General features: G+C 47.5%; 1 protein-coding gene across 2 annotated transcripts in view; it reads right to left on the bottom strand.

Annotated features, from left to right (window-relative positions):
* Positions 1-5,300: 5,300 nt before the first annotated feature.
* Positions 5,301-17,033, bottom strand: part of SYT12 (synaptotagmin 12) — a 43,730-nt gene continuing 31,997 nt past the window's right edge. For both annotated transcript variants that reach the window (XM_067540449.1, XM_067540450.1), the window contains exons 5-8: positions 12,971-13,186; positions 11,353-11,473; positions 10,498-10,631; positions 5,301-6,731 (exon numbers count right to left, since the gene is read on the bottom strand). In XM_067540449.1, coding sequence (XP_067396550.1) covers positions 6,558-6,731; positions 10,498-10,631; positions 11,353-11,473; positions 12,971-13,186 — 645 coding nt within the window. In that variant the 3' untranslated portion in view covers positions 5,301-6,557. The remainder of the gene's footprint in view (positions 6,732-10,497; positions 10,632-11,352; positions 11,474-12,970; positions 13,187-17,033) is intronic.

Genomic DNA, 17,033 nt, shown 5'->3' with positions numbered 1-17,033 from the left:
TCTTCCTCGCCGCAGCTGTTGTGCTTGTTTGTCAGGGCAATGCCGGTTTGGAAAGGCTGGCACCAGAGCTGCCTGTCACAGCAATTCACTGGAAGCCCTTTGGACTAACACTAGAAAAACAGGTGCGGGTTAGCGAGGGGGAGGCGACGGGATGCAATTCCCAGCTGCAAAGGAACCAGCAAAGCTGGCAGAATTATTTGCTTATTATATTGAAGGACTTTATATAACGCCCTGAGATTGCTGCCGTGTCCCAGCCAACTGCACCTGTACGAGGACATGAGTGTATGGAGACTGCCGGGCTGCTGAGCTCTCTCCAGGATAGTGGTACGGGGACCAGTCCATCTGGCAATGAGGGTGTCTCCTCAGGTACATGGAGCTCGTATGATGGAGGGGCCAAGAGTGGTTGCATTAGAGGTGAGAGCTCGTGCCGGCTAGTTCATTAGAGCAGGCTGGGTAGCTTAGTGGGTGAGAGAGAAGGGAAGTGTGTGTGTATGGGGGCGGGGTTGATCAGAGACAGAGGAGGAGGTGTGAGACAGACAGAGAAAGAAGGGAAGGGGGAATGGAGAACACAGAGAGAAGGGAAAAAGGAGGAGGATGGAAAGAGGGAGGGAGGGAGTGGGGAAACAGAGAAGAGAGGCATCTAAGGAAGGGCTGAGGAATGAGAGAGAGAGAGGCCAACAGATGGGGAGGGGAGAGGAGAGGCCAAGGGAGGACACGAGCTGCTAGACTTACTGGGGCAGATTCTGCTGTCGCTAACCTCAATGCAAACCCAGAGCCACCCCCGTTGCCTCCCGCTGATTTACTCTAGGTTTACAGCAGCAGTGCAGCGAGCAGCCCATCCGCTGTGGCTGCAGGACATGATCCTTGGGTCTCCGGGGAGCCCCCATGCCCTCACCTGCCTCCGCCCCCATCGCTACCGTGTGACGGATGCTCAGTGGCCTTTCCCTTCACTCCAAGAATGACCTCATGCCTGGGTGGTTTTTAAACTATGTGGCTTCTAATTTTGTATTTTCACCTGGTAGTTGCCCTACTCTCGCCCCTCCCTGCACCTGAATGTCGACCCTCATATGTTTGGACCATTTTCTTAATCTTCCCCGTAAGTGGAGCCAGGGGCACAGAGAGGGGCTAGTGATGGGATATGGAGCCTTTGCTTCTTCAGCATTGCTCTGTATCCGCCTTGGAGGCTGACCTGCTTGACCATCTTCCAGCTCTTTAGTGGCCCATATGAAAAGAGTTGTTTTGGGGGGCGGGGGAAAGGGGCTCTAAAGCAAGTATGAGTCACTGAAACAATGCTCAGTGCGTTGTCTGCATGTCCCTCCCCGCAGGTAGTCAGATTTCACGGGTTCTTCCCCTGCTGAGGAATCTTACCTTTAGAACAGCTTTAAAGGGGAACATTCAAACCAAAAAGAAAGCAACAAGAATTAAGACTCTGCTCATCTACAATAGCTTTTGGCTAGCAAGTGTTACAGCCCCTAATGAAGTTGGCCTCACACCCCTTCCGGGGAAGGATTATTAGCCCTCTTTTAAGGATGGGGAAACTGAGGCCCTCTGCCTATAGTCACACTCCCATACAACCCTGCACACTTAACAATTACTGTCCATTTTTAGCGCCGTCACATCGAAGGACACTCTGGATGATGACATTTGCCAAGTCTCCTCACTATTTATTTAACCTTTCAAATATGCCCAGTTAGAATAAAGAGCCAGTGCTCTAGTGCAATACGCAGAGGATGACAGGTCTTTAAAGTGATAACTTAACCATTCAAATACATATCACAGCTATGGCATGATGCTAGGTACACTTTTCATATAAAAACACGCCCCCCCCACCCCTCCCCCCAACCCCACCACTGCCATGTTGCTCTGCTCTGCTATGACGTGGTGATGAAAAACCAGTGGCTTGCAGAGAGCAGAATATTAAACATTCAAAGTACAAATTTTAACTACAGCTGTTGTTACTGTTTTGGTTTTTTTTGTTGGACCCCTAAACACCTTTATAAGTTTCATTCGTCTTTGTTCCAAGCATGATCACAGCCTGCAGCCAAAAGCATTTCATTCCTGGCCTTGTGTTCCCAAATGGAGCCAATGCTATGGGAAAGGGGTTTGCAACACACACATTTTAAGGCCAGCAGGGACCATGCTGAGCATTTTGTCTGACCGCCTGTATCACGCAGGCCAGGGAAGCTCATCCAGTGGTTTAACTCGGTGGTTGGACTACAACATAGCTCGTAAAAAGCCAGCCAGTAACGGTGCAGTCTGAGTGCTAGCCCAATAGCACACAGCAGTCTGTACCAGAGCCAGGTTAAAGCCCCCTTCTCCCGTCTCATGCCAGTGCCTTAATCATAAGACCATCCTTTCCCTGCTTTGATCATAGAGGGAATTACAACTGGGCCACCAGGCCATATTAATAAAAAGGCTTCTAACCCTTGCCTGAACGGAGTATATTACACCTGTGCCAAAGCCCACTGAAGTCAGCCAACAACGTTCAACCCCCACTAGCAATTTACCCTAAAGATTTGTGACTCACATTCCAGGGCAGGAGGAAGGAGTTTCGCACACGGCCAAGCCCAGAACCCAGTGCTAAGGAACAGGGGACGCCTCCCCTGTGCCCTTTGGAGGAACCTGCTGGAGCTGGGAAGTGGGTCAAGCTCATGTTCCTACTGCTGCAGTTGTTGGAGTTCCCCGCCATATGATTCAGGCATTCGCCAAGGGTGATTCCCACTGAAAACCAGCATGTTTCTCTAAAAAATGGGATGCTGCCTTTGCACCCAGTAATGGCTGAACTGACTGGCCAAGTCCGCCATGTTCCAGAAGGTTTGCAGTTAGGCACAGAAGAATTTGCCCAGATTGCACATATTTTGTTTTAGCTACGCAACCTCTGTGCCACACACCTAGCGTGGCTGTGTGACTATCTTCGCACCCACCAACCAGCTCCAGCAGGATTTAACTGGGGTAAATCTGGCGCTGTGCCAATGTTTGCAGTGGAATTACCCTAGATTTAAGGCAGCATGACAGAGCAGAGTTTGCTCCTCAAGACGTGAAGTCATGTAAATTAGTGTTACTATGAGGTGTACAGTAATGATGGGCCTAAACCACAACATCTGGATCCAGGGTCAGGTCTGGATTTTAATTGCCAGGTTTGGAGTGGCTTTGGGTTCGGTCAGGATCAGCCTGAGCCCACCCCCCAAAGCTCAGTGTGAGCATTCTGGTTTACCCCATTACACAGCTGGGTGTTAACATACCTTCAGGTTCAGACCCAGTGCATTTTTGGGGCGGGGGGGGGGTGTTTGGCACCATCTGTGTCAATTAACATTCTGAACAGGTGCAATTTTACATCCACAGTGCTACTGCTGGGGCAACGTGGCTTACATGCTTTTTCCAGTGCAGGTTCTCACGCAGCACCACAGCCTCACCCAGCGCAGAGGTAAATCATAAGGGTAGACTGACTACAGCTGTACAAACACCTTCTTCATGCAGTGACATAGCGCTGGTTCTCACTCATGATGGGTTGCTTGTAAAAAAAAAAAAAGGCCTCACAGCTAAAAGCGCTGCAGCTCTTACAATTCATGGCTTGTTTACAGTTTGTGGGTCTTCAGAAAATGGCCGGGCTGGTGGCAAAGCTGGCACGCATTACAAATTTTAGCATGAGTGATGATTTGCCTGGAAATTCAGACCCAAAAAGTGCATTATTCACTATCCATTATCCTTCTGTCCTCCAACCAGGGAGCAATGCCACTGCAATGTGACTGAGGATGGCCAGCCACACACCAGGAGTAGCAAATACAGTGAGGCATTCATGAGCCAGTCACAGCTGGAAAATGATTTGTGCAAACAACTTGGTCGCTAGATAGATCACCAGGGCCAGGGCAGCTCCCACAATTCCCTAATCCAAGGAAGCAATGTTCCTAAGGAATCTCACCATCCCTAAGTCTGATACCTGGCCCCGCTTTGCAGTCTGCTGGAAAGGACCCTCTGCTCCAAAGAGGAAGCCTGAGCATGTGCTCCATGCCCTGTTCCTTGCTACACCTTTGCTCTCAGGGGTTGTACTTTACTACTGCCCCTTGCCTGGCCAGTGCTCTGGGTGGAAGGAGACTGTGGAGCCAAGGTACCCCCCCCCCCCACTTGCCACCCTCCTAGCCCACCTGCTTGGGGAAGTGGCACTAGGCACGCAACATGTGCTCGCCCACTGCCTGGACGACAGGAAGCATGTGGCTTGCCTTCAAGCCGGTGGCTGCTGCTGCATTAGAACTAAGCAGCCCTGCTGAGCATGTTAGCTGAGTCCACAGCCTTGGCTGGATCCATACACTGCCTTGCTCCTACCCAAGTAAGATGAGGGGAAATGGGGGCTCCCCTCAGCGCACACAACTATTTGGGCCTCCCCTCCCCTGCCCTAAGCACTGAGCGTGCTCCAGGCCCGGCGGCTAATGGTGCATTCTGGAGCAAGGACAGCTCTGCTAATAGCTTCATCCCTGCCTTGGCAGCACCCAGCACAGCAGATCTGCAGCCTGAGAGCTACGCCTCCTGTCCTGGCTGAAGCCTCAGTGACTACAAGTCATCAAGGAAACTACGTACCATTCCGTTGATCACCTCTCCCTCAACTAGCTTGGGGACCCCCTCCTCAGGTGAGTACAGACCCCTTTCTCATGCTAGCAACCCGACCAACACTGCTTTAAAGAAACCATCCCTGGTCTGTGCCTGCTTCTGATGGTGCTGCCCAGATGCTGAAGCCAACCTGCCATGCCATTTGGTTGGACGGAGGTAGAATTAAACAGTGGACTGGTTTTACTTCCCCTCTCTTATGTCATCTCTTCTTTCATTTCATGGAAAGCCCATCAGAGCAGAGCACTGATTTCAGAACCCCCTCATCCTTTAGGCCTCAATGAAGCACCAAATTTTGGCTCCTGCTGGCTTCTCAAAGTTTAAAGCGGGCAGGAAATGCCTCCTGTACCGGGCTTGCATTCCGCCGCCACAGCTTTCAGGGGCAGCTGCTTCTTCTAGAAGGTCTCACACAGTTTCTACACTGCCCTGAAACAAACAAACACCTATTGTCCCCACTGGCACTGCTGCCAACCCCTAAATTCAAAACAGAGTTGGGCACCCTCTCCACAATCACAAGATTGGCTGAAAACTCATGATATTTTATACACATAATAAATTGGGGGTTCTTTATATTTGCCTTCTGGCGTTTGAGCCCTTAGTGTTCATGTTTCCTAGCTTTTCTCCATTACCACTAGGGCTAGAAACTTAAGTTTGTTTGTTTGTTTTTAAAGCAAGATTAGCAAGTAACAACATGACTGGGGCTTTACAGAAAACACCAAAATAAAGTTGTGACAGCTGGAAACCCTGTGAGAGCTTTACCTAAAGGTTTATCTTGACTAAGGCGAGTGGCTGATTTTAGTCTGGGATTAACTGGCAGGTGCTAAACTTGACCTCAATTCAATCTTCAGGTGGGACTAGTAAAAACTGAGGCCTACACTGTTGGGTGCCCAAGATGAGACCCTGCGGGCCTGGCTTCCAGAGTTGCTGAGTACCCACAATCCCAGCTGAAGCTCTGCAGGAGCTCTGGAAATTGGCACCACTGTCTCTCAAGTTGGGCACCAGAATTGGCCAAAAAACAGGACGGGGAAAAAAGAAATACATTATTTTGGTGTGTGGATGTTTTCCCAACTTCTATGGTTGGCATTTGAAATTCAAAACATTTCATGGAAAATGGTGGTTTCATTGAAATGGTAAAGTGCAGTATAAACACTTCCTAAAGGAACTCTCTTTTAGGTTCATATTTGAATTGGGAATTTTATTTTATTTTTTTTAAAAGAGGCTGCTCCTTTATTCAAAATGACAAAATTTTCATTCCTCTGCTCAGAATTTAGCTCTGAAGGTCCAGTAATCGGAAGGGGAAGACAAGCACTCACTATTTATGGAGATACTCACTCTGCCTGAACTCAAGACTTTTAATGGGGAGCAATGCAGGAGGAACAAAAGGACCCCTTTTGGAGTGGGCTGTAGTGCCAGGGAAGCAATGTATTAAAAACCTAAATTTCTCTTTGGACCCTGCACTGAAAATGCCCCATGGTTAAATTCTAGCCTGGCCACTATGTAGATGAAAATCCATATGGCTAAACTCCCCCTGGGCACCATATTGAAAATCCATAAGACTAAGCCCACCTTGGATGCGAGATCACAAATTTACCCCAACCCTCTTAAGTCAGTGGACAGATCATGCTCTTCTTTGTAACGTTCCCTGGAAAATAAAATCACAAATGATTTGGGATGCTGGGGCTCCCAAGCCGGTGTCACTGAAAAGGTGGTGCTAGTGTTTGTCCAAAAGCTACTTCTGCACATTGCTTCTTCTCTCAGGTTTTAGGCCACTGATGCTTTCTCAAGGACCTGATTCAATGATTTCTGCTGCTGCTGCTCCTTCTTATTAAACGGAACTTGTGAAGAACACTTGGGAAAATAGTTTATGTCCCAAGTGCCACTGTCCATTTGCCAAGAACATTTGCTTATGGGAAGAGTCTAGGCACCATGCAAGATACTCGCAGAGTGTAACTGTGCCTTTAGTTTCGTCGAACCGGGTGCCACATGGACACCGGCTTCCTTAAGGTGGCCAACATCTGGTTCCAGTGTGTGAAGCCCAGGCCGTTGGCCGATGGGCCAATGATGACATGGCCAATGTTTTCAGCTCTCCCATCTTCGCAACACTCTGCCACCGTCACCCGGAGAGACAGATCCTGGAAGGGCACAGGAAACATTACCAATGTACCATTGTATTGTTTATTTGTAATGAGGTAGCACCTGGGGAGCCCCAGTCATGGACCAGGACCTATTGTGCTAAGCACTGTGCAAACAGAGAACAAAAATAGAGTCCCTGCCCCTAAGAGCCTGCTATTATCTAAGTACAGCCACCCATATACAGGAAAAGACCAGTAAATACTGGAGAAAGGCCAACAAGTTTGAATAAAATTAGAACAGCCTCGAGCTTTCCCTCAGAACTTCAACAGTTTTAGGGTTTGGGTCATTTAAAAAAAAATCATTTTCATGTACAATTTGGTGCCAGACGGCACTGCAAGGCAAGGAACAAATATCATGAAAGAGGTGGAGCTTGAGGTATCCCTGAAATAACAGAGTATCCAAAATCTCCTGAGAGCAGGTTCTTATGAGATGTCCAACCCACATTTGGAAACTCAAGGGTCCAAACTCTGAGAAAAGTCTACTGGATTCTAGGGGAGTCTAGAGGAATCCAAGCTGGGGAAATTTGCACTAGCACAGAGTGTCTATGACATCAAATTAGATTCACACTCCCTTCCCACTTCAGCCCAGGCCTGAAGCAGAGCTCTGTGTAAGCTCGAAAGCTTGTTTCTCTCACCAACAGAATTTGGTCCAATAAAGGATATTACCTCTCCCCCCTTGTCTTTGGAATATAGTAAATAATCCTGCCAACACCACACAGGATAGAATAGTCTCCCAAGGGAGTGCTGGCTCTGTGTAAAAAGCAATAAAGCCTTATTTTTGTCACTCAAGTCAGCAGATGTGAGTCTGCACACACAGAGGGAGCTGATCTGCTGAGGGCCTGGGAACCATGTATACACAGACACTCTGCAGAGTAAAATCCCACTTTAACACTAACAGATAGGATAGCTTTGGTTACTGCCTAAAGGGTCAGCATCATGAATAATAGCACTGGAGAGCGTAACTCAGACCTCAGCCCAAGGAATATTTTCATTGTGTATTGAGTACATAGCAGCCCCGTTCTCGCATGAGCTGAACATTGCAACCGGCTCCATGTGAGCCTGCATACGAAGTGCAGATTACATTGGTTAGTTTAGCAACCTAGCCCTGCTTTTCATTATGTCCCATACTACTTCCAAAGCAATAACTAATTAAAAATGAATCACAGAGATGCGTCCACAGCATGTTATCTCACATCCCAGCCAGCTTCCGGGAACAGATAGGGGACCTGCTCACTGGACACCGGATGTCAACAGGAGTCTTCCCACAGACTCCAACGGGCTTCTGCTCAGGTCCTTGCTGAGAGGGGCTGGGAGAGCAATGACCCTCCCTTTAAACTCAAGATGGACACCGCAAGCCCAACATTTCTTCTTCCTATTTAGGGAGCTCCAGCATGAAGCCAGTGCAGTTCAGTTCATTAGGTGGCTGGGTGGAGGAGCGTAGCAGAATAATATCGGTCAGCACTATGAGAGCCAGTTCACTCCAGAGTGAGATTGATCTGACTGTCTATTAAATTCTCCTTTGTAACATGCCTCCTCTAGAACTACGACTGCTTTTCAACCAGGCCAAACCCTGAGAGCAGCCACTGCGGCTGATATGTCACAGGGTAGCAGGCACTCACAGCACCCTTCAGGATATGGCCTAGAGACTTTCACGCATAAGGAGCCTGATTCTGCTGGGAGGTGTCGAGCATCTTCAACTCTCGTTGACTTTAGGGCCCTTGAAATGAACTCAGCAGTTTCCCTCTTTGAAAGCCTTGTAATTAGAGATGTGGCTGAATGAAACAGCACAGATTTTGAGCTCTGGGGCAGTTTAGATATGGCACTAAGGTTTATGGCATGGGCCTGTCCCTACTTACCATGCAAAGTTATTCACTGTCCGTCAGCTCTATACAGAATGGGTCAGAAAATGACTGTGTGTATTACATGAAAAAATTCAAAAGAACAAACATCTTTCATTTTGCTTGAAACTTTCTTTTAATTGGTTTTTATTTCCCCCTGGTTTTGAAATTTTAAATAATACGTCATTTTGACAGGAAAAACACAACTTCCTTTTACTTTTTAAAAAATCTTTTACCCATTGGAAAAAAAGGGGAGGAAAAAGCAGGAGCCAAGTGGGTTCCTGCCCCACTGAAATGAAACTTTTTGGAAATTTCTGGGAAAAAATGTTGAGTCAATAACAAAAACTTTCGATCAAAATGGAAGTTTTTCATTAAAACTTCCACTTTGGTTGAAAAAAAGCATTTTCCACTGAGAAAAAGGTTTGGTGGGAAATCACCAACCACTTCTCAAACAACACATTTCTGATTCATTCCTTGGCATTTATCAAATTTCCTTACGTTGCACTAGCGCGTTTGCATTACTGAACCTCAGAGAGATGGCATTCCCTTTGTCTGCCAAGGCTTCTACTTGCTGCCTATACTCCAAGGCCATAGCCCACTGAAGACAATTACCGGATCTGGCCCCATCAGTCACTGAGCTGTAGACCCAGCTATTCCATTTGTTTAGCATGATCAAAAAGCTCCTCTCTCTCTCAAATGTTCATCCACAAAGTCCCTCGTTCTAGGCTGGAATAGTTTATACGGGATTGATGTCAGACAAAAAAGTGTTGCTTGCATTTTCCTCCCTACACAAAGCTCCAGTCCCATATTTGCTTCTTCTCTGTCATCAGGGACTGAATCTCTACCTGTCTATCTTAAGTACTTACATAGTCCCATCACTGCAATACCTCACAATCTTTAATATGCTTATCCTTACAGCATCACTGGGCAGTGGGGAAGTGCTATTATCACCATTTTACAGAGGGGGTACTGAGATGGCACAGAGAGACTAAGCAACATGCCCAAGATCACATAGAAAGTCAGTGGTGGAGGAAGGAATTGCATCTGGGTTTCCTGAGCCCCAGGCTAGCCCCCTAACCACTGAACACACTTCCTCTCCTCTGAATCCTTGGACTTATGGAAACTGATTTTTTGAGATTTCCTCTCCGGTTGCTTTGAAAAGTCTCAAGTATGTTTCATCGGCACCTGCAGATTTATATGCTACAGATCTAGCTTTCAGTCACTGCCTCGCTAGCCATTATCACTGACACATTCCTTTCCCTTCTCTTTGTCCAATTCTCCCTGATCTCAGCGCTAACCCCCTCAAGGTGGGAGGAACAGGAGCAGACCCCTGCTGATGTTGTTATGGCAACCACCCCTTAATAGGCTCTTTCTTGTTTCCATGCCATTGAAGAAAGCTTCCGCCTTATTATCTGTCCTTTGAAGGTGTCTCCTTCAGACATGTTTATTTCCCGCTAACACCAGAGTCTCTGACTTGCTAAATGAAATTTACTTTCTGCTTCCAGACTGCGCGGTGATCCTGGCAAGATCTCAGCCATGGGCCCTCCCGTTTCAGCTGCAGGATTTAATTTTAATGTCTCTGATTTGCACATGTAGGAAACTCACAGCCAGAATCTCTTCCCTGATATAAGAAGAACTCAAACGCAGGGAGATTCAGAAAAGCTGTAAATATCAGTGAGACTAAGGATGAGTGACAACTGACAGCTCAGTCTGCAGTTCTACAGTTCCACATCCAGGCTGTACTGTAAGTTCCTTAATGGAGGGGCCGGGGGTGCAGTCATTGAAAGTGAGTCTTGAATGCACCCTGCTGGGTAGACCCAAGAGCCGGGTTTGAGTGGATCTCATGAACTGTGTCAAGTTTTCTGGCTTAAAAATAAAAAAAATTAAGTGACAACTTTTCTGTCCTCCTTTGTCTGGGAAGTTCTCACCTGCAGGACAATTGCTGGCACTGAGAAAATCATGGCCTCATTAAACACCGGGTTTGTGTCATCTCTCTTCACAGCTGTCTTCTTCTTGCTGATCTTCCTTCCATCCTGTAGCAAGTACACTTTGACGAAAGGATCTGTGTGGACAATGGGAAGCAAAGGACCATCATTAGCCACCTGTCCTCCACCCATAAGCAGAACCATGGCTGAGTGAGACAGGAAACATGGGGTCTTAGAGAAAAGGGGTATATACACATTAGCTCTTTGGGGCAGAGACCATATTTTTGTTGTTTCGTTCTGTACAGCACCTAACACAATGGGGCCTTGGGCCACATGAGGGACTACCAGGCACTATCACAATAATAAATAATACCACTAGATAATGTAACCTATCAGCATGCCTGAGGATAACCTGAATACATTCCCCATTCACCAGTGGCAAAACAGGCCTGTCCCATTTAACGGTGGGACCCTCTGTGACTATAATGAGGTAACTGAAAAACTGTGCCTGTGAGTGACGCTGCCTCCTAGTGGCTGAGCAGCACAGAGATTAAGTGCCGTGCCTGGCACAATGGGGCCCTGTCTCTGTTTGGGACTACTGATGCTATCACTGCTGTTGCTAGCAGCCATATGTGATCCCCTTTGGCTCAAGCGTACAAGGCCTGGGGCTTTGGAGCTAAAGTACTGAGGCTCTAGTCTGAGCTGCATCTGATTTAACCGTGTGTGCAGTGCCTGGACTCATTACAGTGCTTCAAGCACTAACGCTGCTGAGATGCATCCTGGGCAGCTGTTCTGGGAGCGGCAGCTGCACCCAGCTGGCCTCTGACGGAAGTGGCTCTTCCACAGCAACGCACTTACCTGCTGTCATTTTGCTGTTGGTCCACACGAGGTTTTTGGCTTTAACCACAACCACCGTCAGCCTCTCCGCTGTGGGTAGGTAACTGAGAGACAGCAGGATCTCTCCCACAGAATCAACTGCCTGCAGGGCACATAACACACCATCCATCACCCAGCAGCAAACGTCACCACAAACGACTCACTCACTGACAAGAGGGGAAGGAGAAATAAGTATTTGGCGGGGAAAGCTTTTCCCTTAATGAAGATAGTAGCCCGGTAGGGCACCTAGAGCCTACAGAAGATGGCCTTTTGGTTAGGGGCCAGCACTGGGACTCAGGGAAACCTGGGTTCAATTCTCTGCTCTCCCACACACTTCCTGTGTGAGCTTGGGTGTTTCACAGAGGGTTTTGCCTGTACTATGGGCACTCCTATGTCACTATAGCCCCCTAGTGTAGCTGTGCATGACAGCAATGGGGGAAAAAGCTCCAGTAACTTCACCTCCCAGCGCTGGTAGCTAGACTGACAGAAGCAGTCTTCTCTCGACCTAGCCACGTCTATACTGGGGCTTAGGTTGGCAGAGCCACAGTGCTCACGGGGGTGGATTTTACACATCCCGGAGCACTTTAGCTATGTCAACCTTAGTTCTAAGTGGAAACTAGGCCTGCGTCTCCATGTCTCAATTTGTGCAGATGGGGATAATAGCACTTCTTTACTGCACCAGAGTGTCATAAGGATAACTACATGGAAGAGTATGAGGGGCTCAGATGCTATGCTGTGGAGACCACAGAAATACCTCAGCAAGATAGGTATAACCTTTGTGTGTGAACCCCACTGTCATCGATGGTGGCAGAAGCAGAGGGAAACCCTGATCACTTCCCCCTGATCTCCTTTCTACCCCGCCCCATACTGGGAGAAACAGGGGTCACTTGAAACCAAAAGGCTGGATTGTGACTAGTGTAAATGCTGAATCGCACCAGCAGAGGATCTGCTAGTGAATTTAGAGGATAGTATTTTACACCTCAGCCTGTGGAGGTCAATGAGACAAATACTGTCACTGCCTTTAAGAAGGCAAGGGTTCTTAATGAATTGAGCTGGGCCTGAGCCAACCCCAGAACCAAAGTCCCTGAATGCTTGGAAGATTTGGGTCTGGATCTGAACTTTAGTGTTCAGGCTCATCCCCGTGAATCACAATTTGAACTCTGCAAGCTGAGTCATGATCCCCATGCTTTGGGGTGTCAGCTGATGGACTGCAGAAAGAAGGAGGAAGGATCATTGTGCAATTGGTGAGGTGTATTATAAGGGCAGCAGGGTGGTTTCACCTCCCTCTACAGCCGGAAATGTTGGCCATGGCCATGGCCATGCCACTGCACAGGATGAGCAGATCTGGGTGGATGACAAATCCCGTGTTTCCTGCTGAGCTTCCACATCTTGTGCCTCTGGGTTCCAAACCCAGCAGTAAAGATGAAATTCTCTCACACTTCATGCACTGGATGGCTCCAGCTGGGGCGGTAACCTAATTCAGCACTGCCTGCGGCTGGCCCCGTCAGTACAGAGAACACATTGCTTATCTTTCATGTCCTACTACCTCTTATTTTCAGGGAGCCCAGCTGGCACCAGCCTGCAGACAACGAGCACTCACCTTGTTCATATCCTGCAGATATAGCCAAGCACTGAATGGGCGGCTGGCCAGATCTAAGTCCAACAGCTTCAGCTCTGCTACCCCCGTGCTGATGTTCCTCTCATCCTCATCAATGCCAAAGACGGAAAATCTCAAGCCATTTTCCTCTAGCGCAGACTGGTCCAAGGGGATTGAAAACTTCTCATCAAAGAAGACAGAAAAGGCACTCCTTTGAATCTGCCAATAGAAACAGATGGGAAAGAAAAGGTTCAAAGTTATGGCTACAGGAGATGGATGTAATACTATGGGGAGTTCTTGGGGGGAGGGCCACCTGGAAAGCTTTGAAAAACATTCCTTTCAAAGGCAATAAATTAGCAATTTAGTAGATCTAAGTGGCCGGAACCATGGGTTTGAATCCCACCAGAATTGACCCAGTCCTTTGTGCTTCCAGGGAAGAGGCAGACACAGCTTCATGCAATTTACTGGGTAGGAGGAGCTGCTCACAGAAGACCTTAAGAACCAAGGTTCTCCCAGCTGTTGGTAGAAAGTCAGGGAAAAGTTTTCAAACGGGCTGTCCACTGATGCTTGTTCTGCTGGTCTCACAGCTACCGCCCCACAACTTGTTAGTTATGTGCTTACATTGCCAGTGGTGCACCCAGATACCAGACATATACACATCCTACTTCACAGGGAGCTGTGAGGCTTAGATAGTTCTTGTGTGTAAAGTGTTGTGATGAAAGGGGCTATCAAAGGTATGAAAGTCCTTGGGTAAGGAGCAAAATTAAAGCAGGTTACTGCACCTACAGGAGAGCGCCTTGCTCTAGATGGAGAATGGGTGACGTCCTGGAGAAGGGCAAACATAATACCCGTCTTTAAAAAGTGGAACAAAGAAGATCCAGGGAATTGTAGACCAGCCAGTTGAACTTTGTTACATGGAAAGATGCTGGAACAAATTATTATAGAGTCAATCTGAAAGCACCTCAAGGATAATAGGGTGATAAGTAATAACCAACATGGATTTGTCAAGAATAAATCCTGCCAACCTAGTTTCCTTCTTTGATAGTTCACTGGCCTAGTGGATAGGGGGAAAGCAGTAGACACGATTTATCTGGAGAAATGTGGGCTAGATGAAATTACTATAAAGTGGGTGCACAACTGGTTGGAAAACCATACTCAGAGTGGTTATCAATGGTTTGCTGTCAGACTGGGAGGATGTATCTCGCTAGGTCATACAGGGGTATATTCTGGATCCAGTACTATTCAATATTTTCATTAATGAGTTGGATAATAGAGGGAAGTCTATGCTTATAAAATGTGCAGGTGACACCAAGCTGGCAGGGGGTATTAGCACTTTGGAGAACAGGATTAGAACTCAAAATAATCTTGATAAGTTGGAGAATTGGTCTGAACTCAACAAGATGAAATTCAATAAAGACAAGTGCAAAGTACTACACTTAGGAAGGAAAAATCAAATTCACAACTACAAAATGAGGAATAACTGGCTAGATGATAGTCCTACAGAAAAGGATCATGGGGTCACAGTGGCTCACAAATTGAATGAGAGTCAACAATGTGATGCAGTTGCAAAAAAGGCTAGCATCATTTTGGGGTGTATTAAGATGAGTGTCATATGTAAGACATGGGAGATAACTGTCCTGGTCTATTCAGGTTTTGGGCACTACACTTTGTTGACAAATTGGAAAGGGTCCAGAGGCGAGCAACAAAAATGATAAAAGATTTAGAAATTTTTATCTGTGAGGAAAGGTTAAAAAAACTGAGCAAGTTTAGTCCTGAGAAAAGACGACTGAGGGGGGGACCTAAATAACAGACTTCAAATACGTTAAGGCCTGTTTTAAAGACACTAGCGCTCAGTTGTTCCCCATGTCCTCTGCAGGTAGGACAAGAAGTAATGGGCTTAATGTGCAGCAAGGGAAAGTTAGGTTAGATATTAGGAAAAACTTTCTAACTATAAGGACACTTATGTACTGGAACAGATTTCCGAGGAGGTTGTGGAATCCCCATGAGTGGAAATTTTTAAGAACAGGTTAGACAAACACCTTTCAGGGACAATCTAGGTTTATTTGGTACCTCCTCAGCATGGGAGACAGACTACATGACCTCTCCAGATCCTTTCCAGCCATATACTTCTATGATTCAATGGGAAAATTGAACTGGATTCGTAAGGCAGCTAAATGAGTAAATCAAGGTACATTAGGGCAAAGAGGAGATGGCTGACATTCTTGGGAAACAGCTTTTTTCTCCTGCGGGGCTGCGTGGAGTTGGTTACCTTAATGAGCACTGTGTCATTTCTGAATTCCTCATGTTATCATGCTATGATTCCAGCAGGCGACAGCAAAATCACAAGCCTCTTCCACGGCAATAGCTATCTCCACATTAGTGCAGACATTTCAAAATAGGGCCGAAGAAAGCACTCCAGGGGACAGCTGCTGATGTGCGGGTTAGGGGTTGCTGAGCAATCACTATTAGACGTCTCCTGAAATGAGGTAGGGCAGGAGGGGGGGGAAGGGTGGAAATGCAGTGTGTGGAGAACAAACAAGCTCTGCACCAGCCTTCTCCCTCCATGCATGTGTGTGTTATGTAGAAGCTCTAGAGACACAGAGGCTCAAAGGACAGGCAGTGAGAGGTATTAACAAGTGACGCCCTCCCAAGTACCAGGGCGTATGGTGCATATGGGGAGGGACAGGAGCGTTCGATCCCTCATATCCTCCCATTGCTGGCTCCCTCTCCATGTGACACCTCACACCAGCCAAAAAACTCCATGAAGCCAGCCAGGGTGGAGGAGAGGGGTTTGCTGACTTACCAGGACATCATCTTGAGAGGGGCTGAACATTCTTCTGCTGACATCTGGCTGAGTTGTGAGTGCTCAGAACCCTGCAGGAACGGTGCGTGTGCAAGGGAATGTAGGGGCAGGAGGGAGGCCAAATGTAGGGAATGAGTGTGCAGGAGAAGGGGAGAGGAGAAATGAGCCCTTTCCCACTGAAGTGCCATAACAGGGGTTGATGCAGCAGTCCGGGATCCTTCTGGAAAAAATTTGCTATAGAAACAGATGATCTATGATGAATCTTGATGTATAAAGTTATTTCTCGCGAAAAGGTGAGTTGCACCCAGTGCTGTATTCTGTAGCTTTAGTATCTGCATGGCTAATGGATTTTAATATCCCGTTTAACTGAAAAGAAAAGTAATTAAAAGAGGAGAAAACCAGCAGCCAGTTCTTCAGCTGGTGCAAGCCAGCCTCTCTCTGTTAAAGTCAATGGGGTTATGCTGATTTGCAGCAGCTAAAGAGCTGGCCCCTGAAAACAGGTGTCTCTGTGGGCTTCTCCCGTGCCTTTCTCTGGAGATGCCTCAGGGTCTCCTGTCTCTCCTTGTGCTGTTTATTTTCTGACTGCCTGGCTATTGCTCCTCAGATCTGCATTGCCACGGGAGGGCTACCCAGCTGCAGCCTGCATGCCAGTGCACCAGGACACCTCTCTGATTCCCTGCCACGGGCTCCCTTGGCCTCTTGCCAGCAGCTGGGTTCATGCAGAGGCAGGGCAGATTTACAGGGAACTCCCAGCCATCACCCACCCTCTGGGTAAAATCCATACAACTGGCTACTCCCTTCTGAATAATGCGCTGGGCACAGTTAGCTAAACTGCAGTGCTCTCTGCACATTTACTCCCCCGGCCTCTGCGCTGACTCACTTACAACCTGGCTACTGAAGCAGTAACAGCCTTTCAATTGCTAATGGCCTGCAGGAGTTGATGGCCAGAGGTAAAGTAGTATTACCTTCAACAGAAGCCTGGCCCAGAGGTCATTACAACTCTCATACACTAAAGATGGGTCTGACCAAGTTCTTGGGGTCTAACCTCCCTGCCCCCAGCTTTGTGGACATTCACACCCAGATCAATACCCACTCAGAACTTTATGACTTCTCCCTTTCTGTGTAATGGGCCAATCTGCAGTGCTAAAGGCCTGATTCTGGTCTCACATTAGGTTTACACTCCACTGAGTTAAATGAAACCATCTCTGATTTTCCAATGCTGTATGTAAATAAGATCAGAATCAGGCCTTAGCCCTGACTACC

Source organism: Emydura macquarii, unplaced genomic scaffold (genome assembly GCF_026122565.2).
Source record: "Emydura macquarii macquarii isolate MOO-44397 ecotype Brisbane River unplaced genomic scaffold, CSIRO-AGI_Emac_v2 contig_587, whole genome shotgun sequence".
Lineage (NCBI taxonomy): Eukaryota > Metazoa > Chordata > Testudines > Chelidae > Emydura > Emydura macquarii.
The sequence above is the reverse complement of the archived record's forward strand: the minus strand, read 5'-3'. Positions and strand labels throughout refer to the sequence as shown.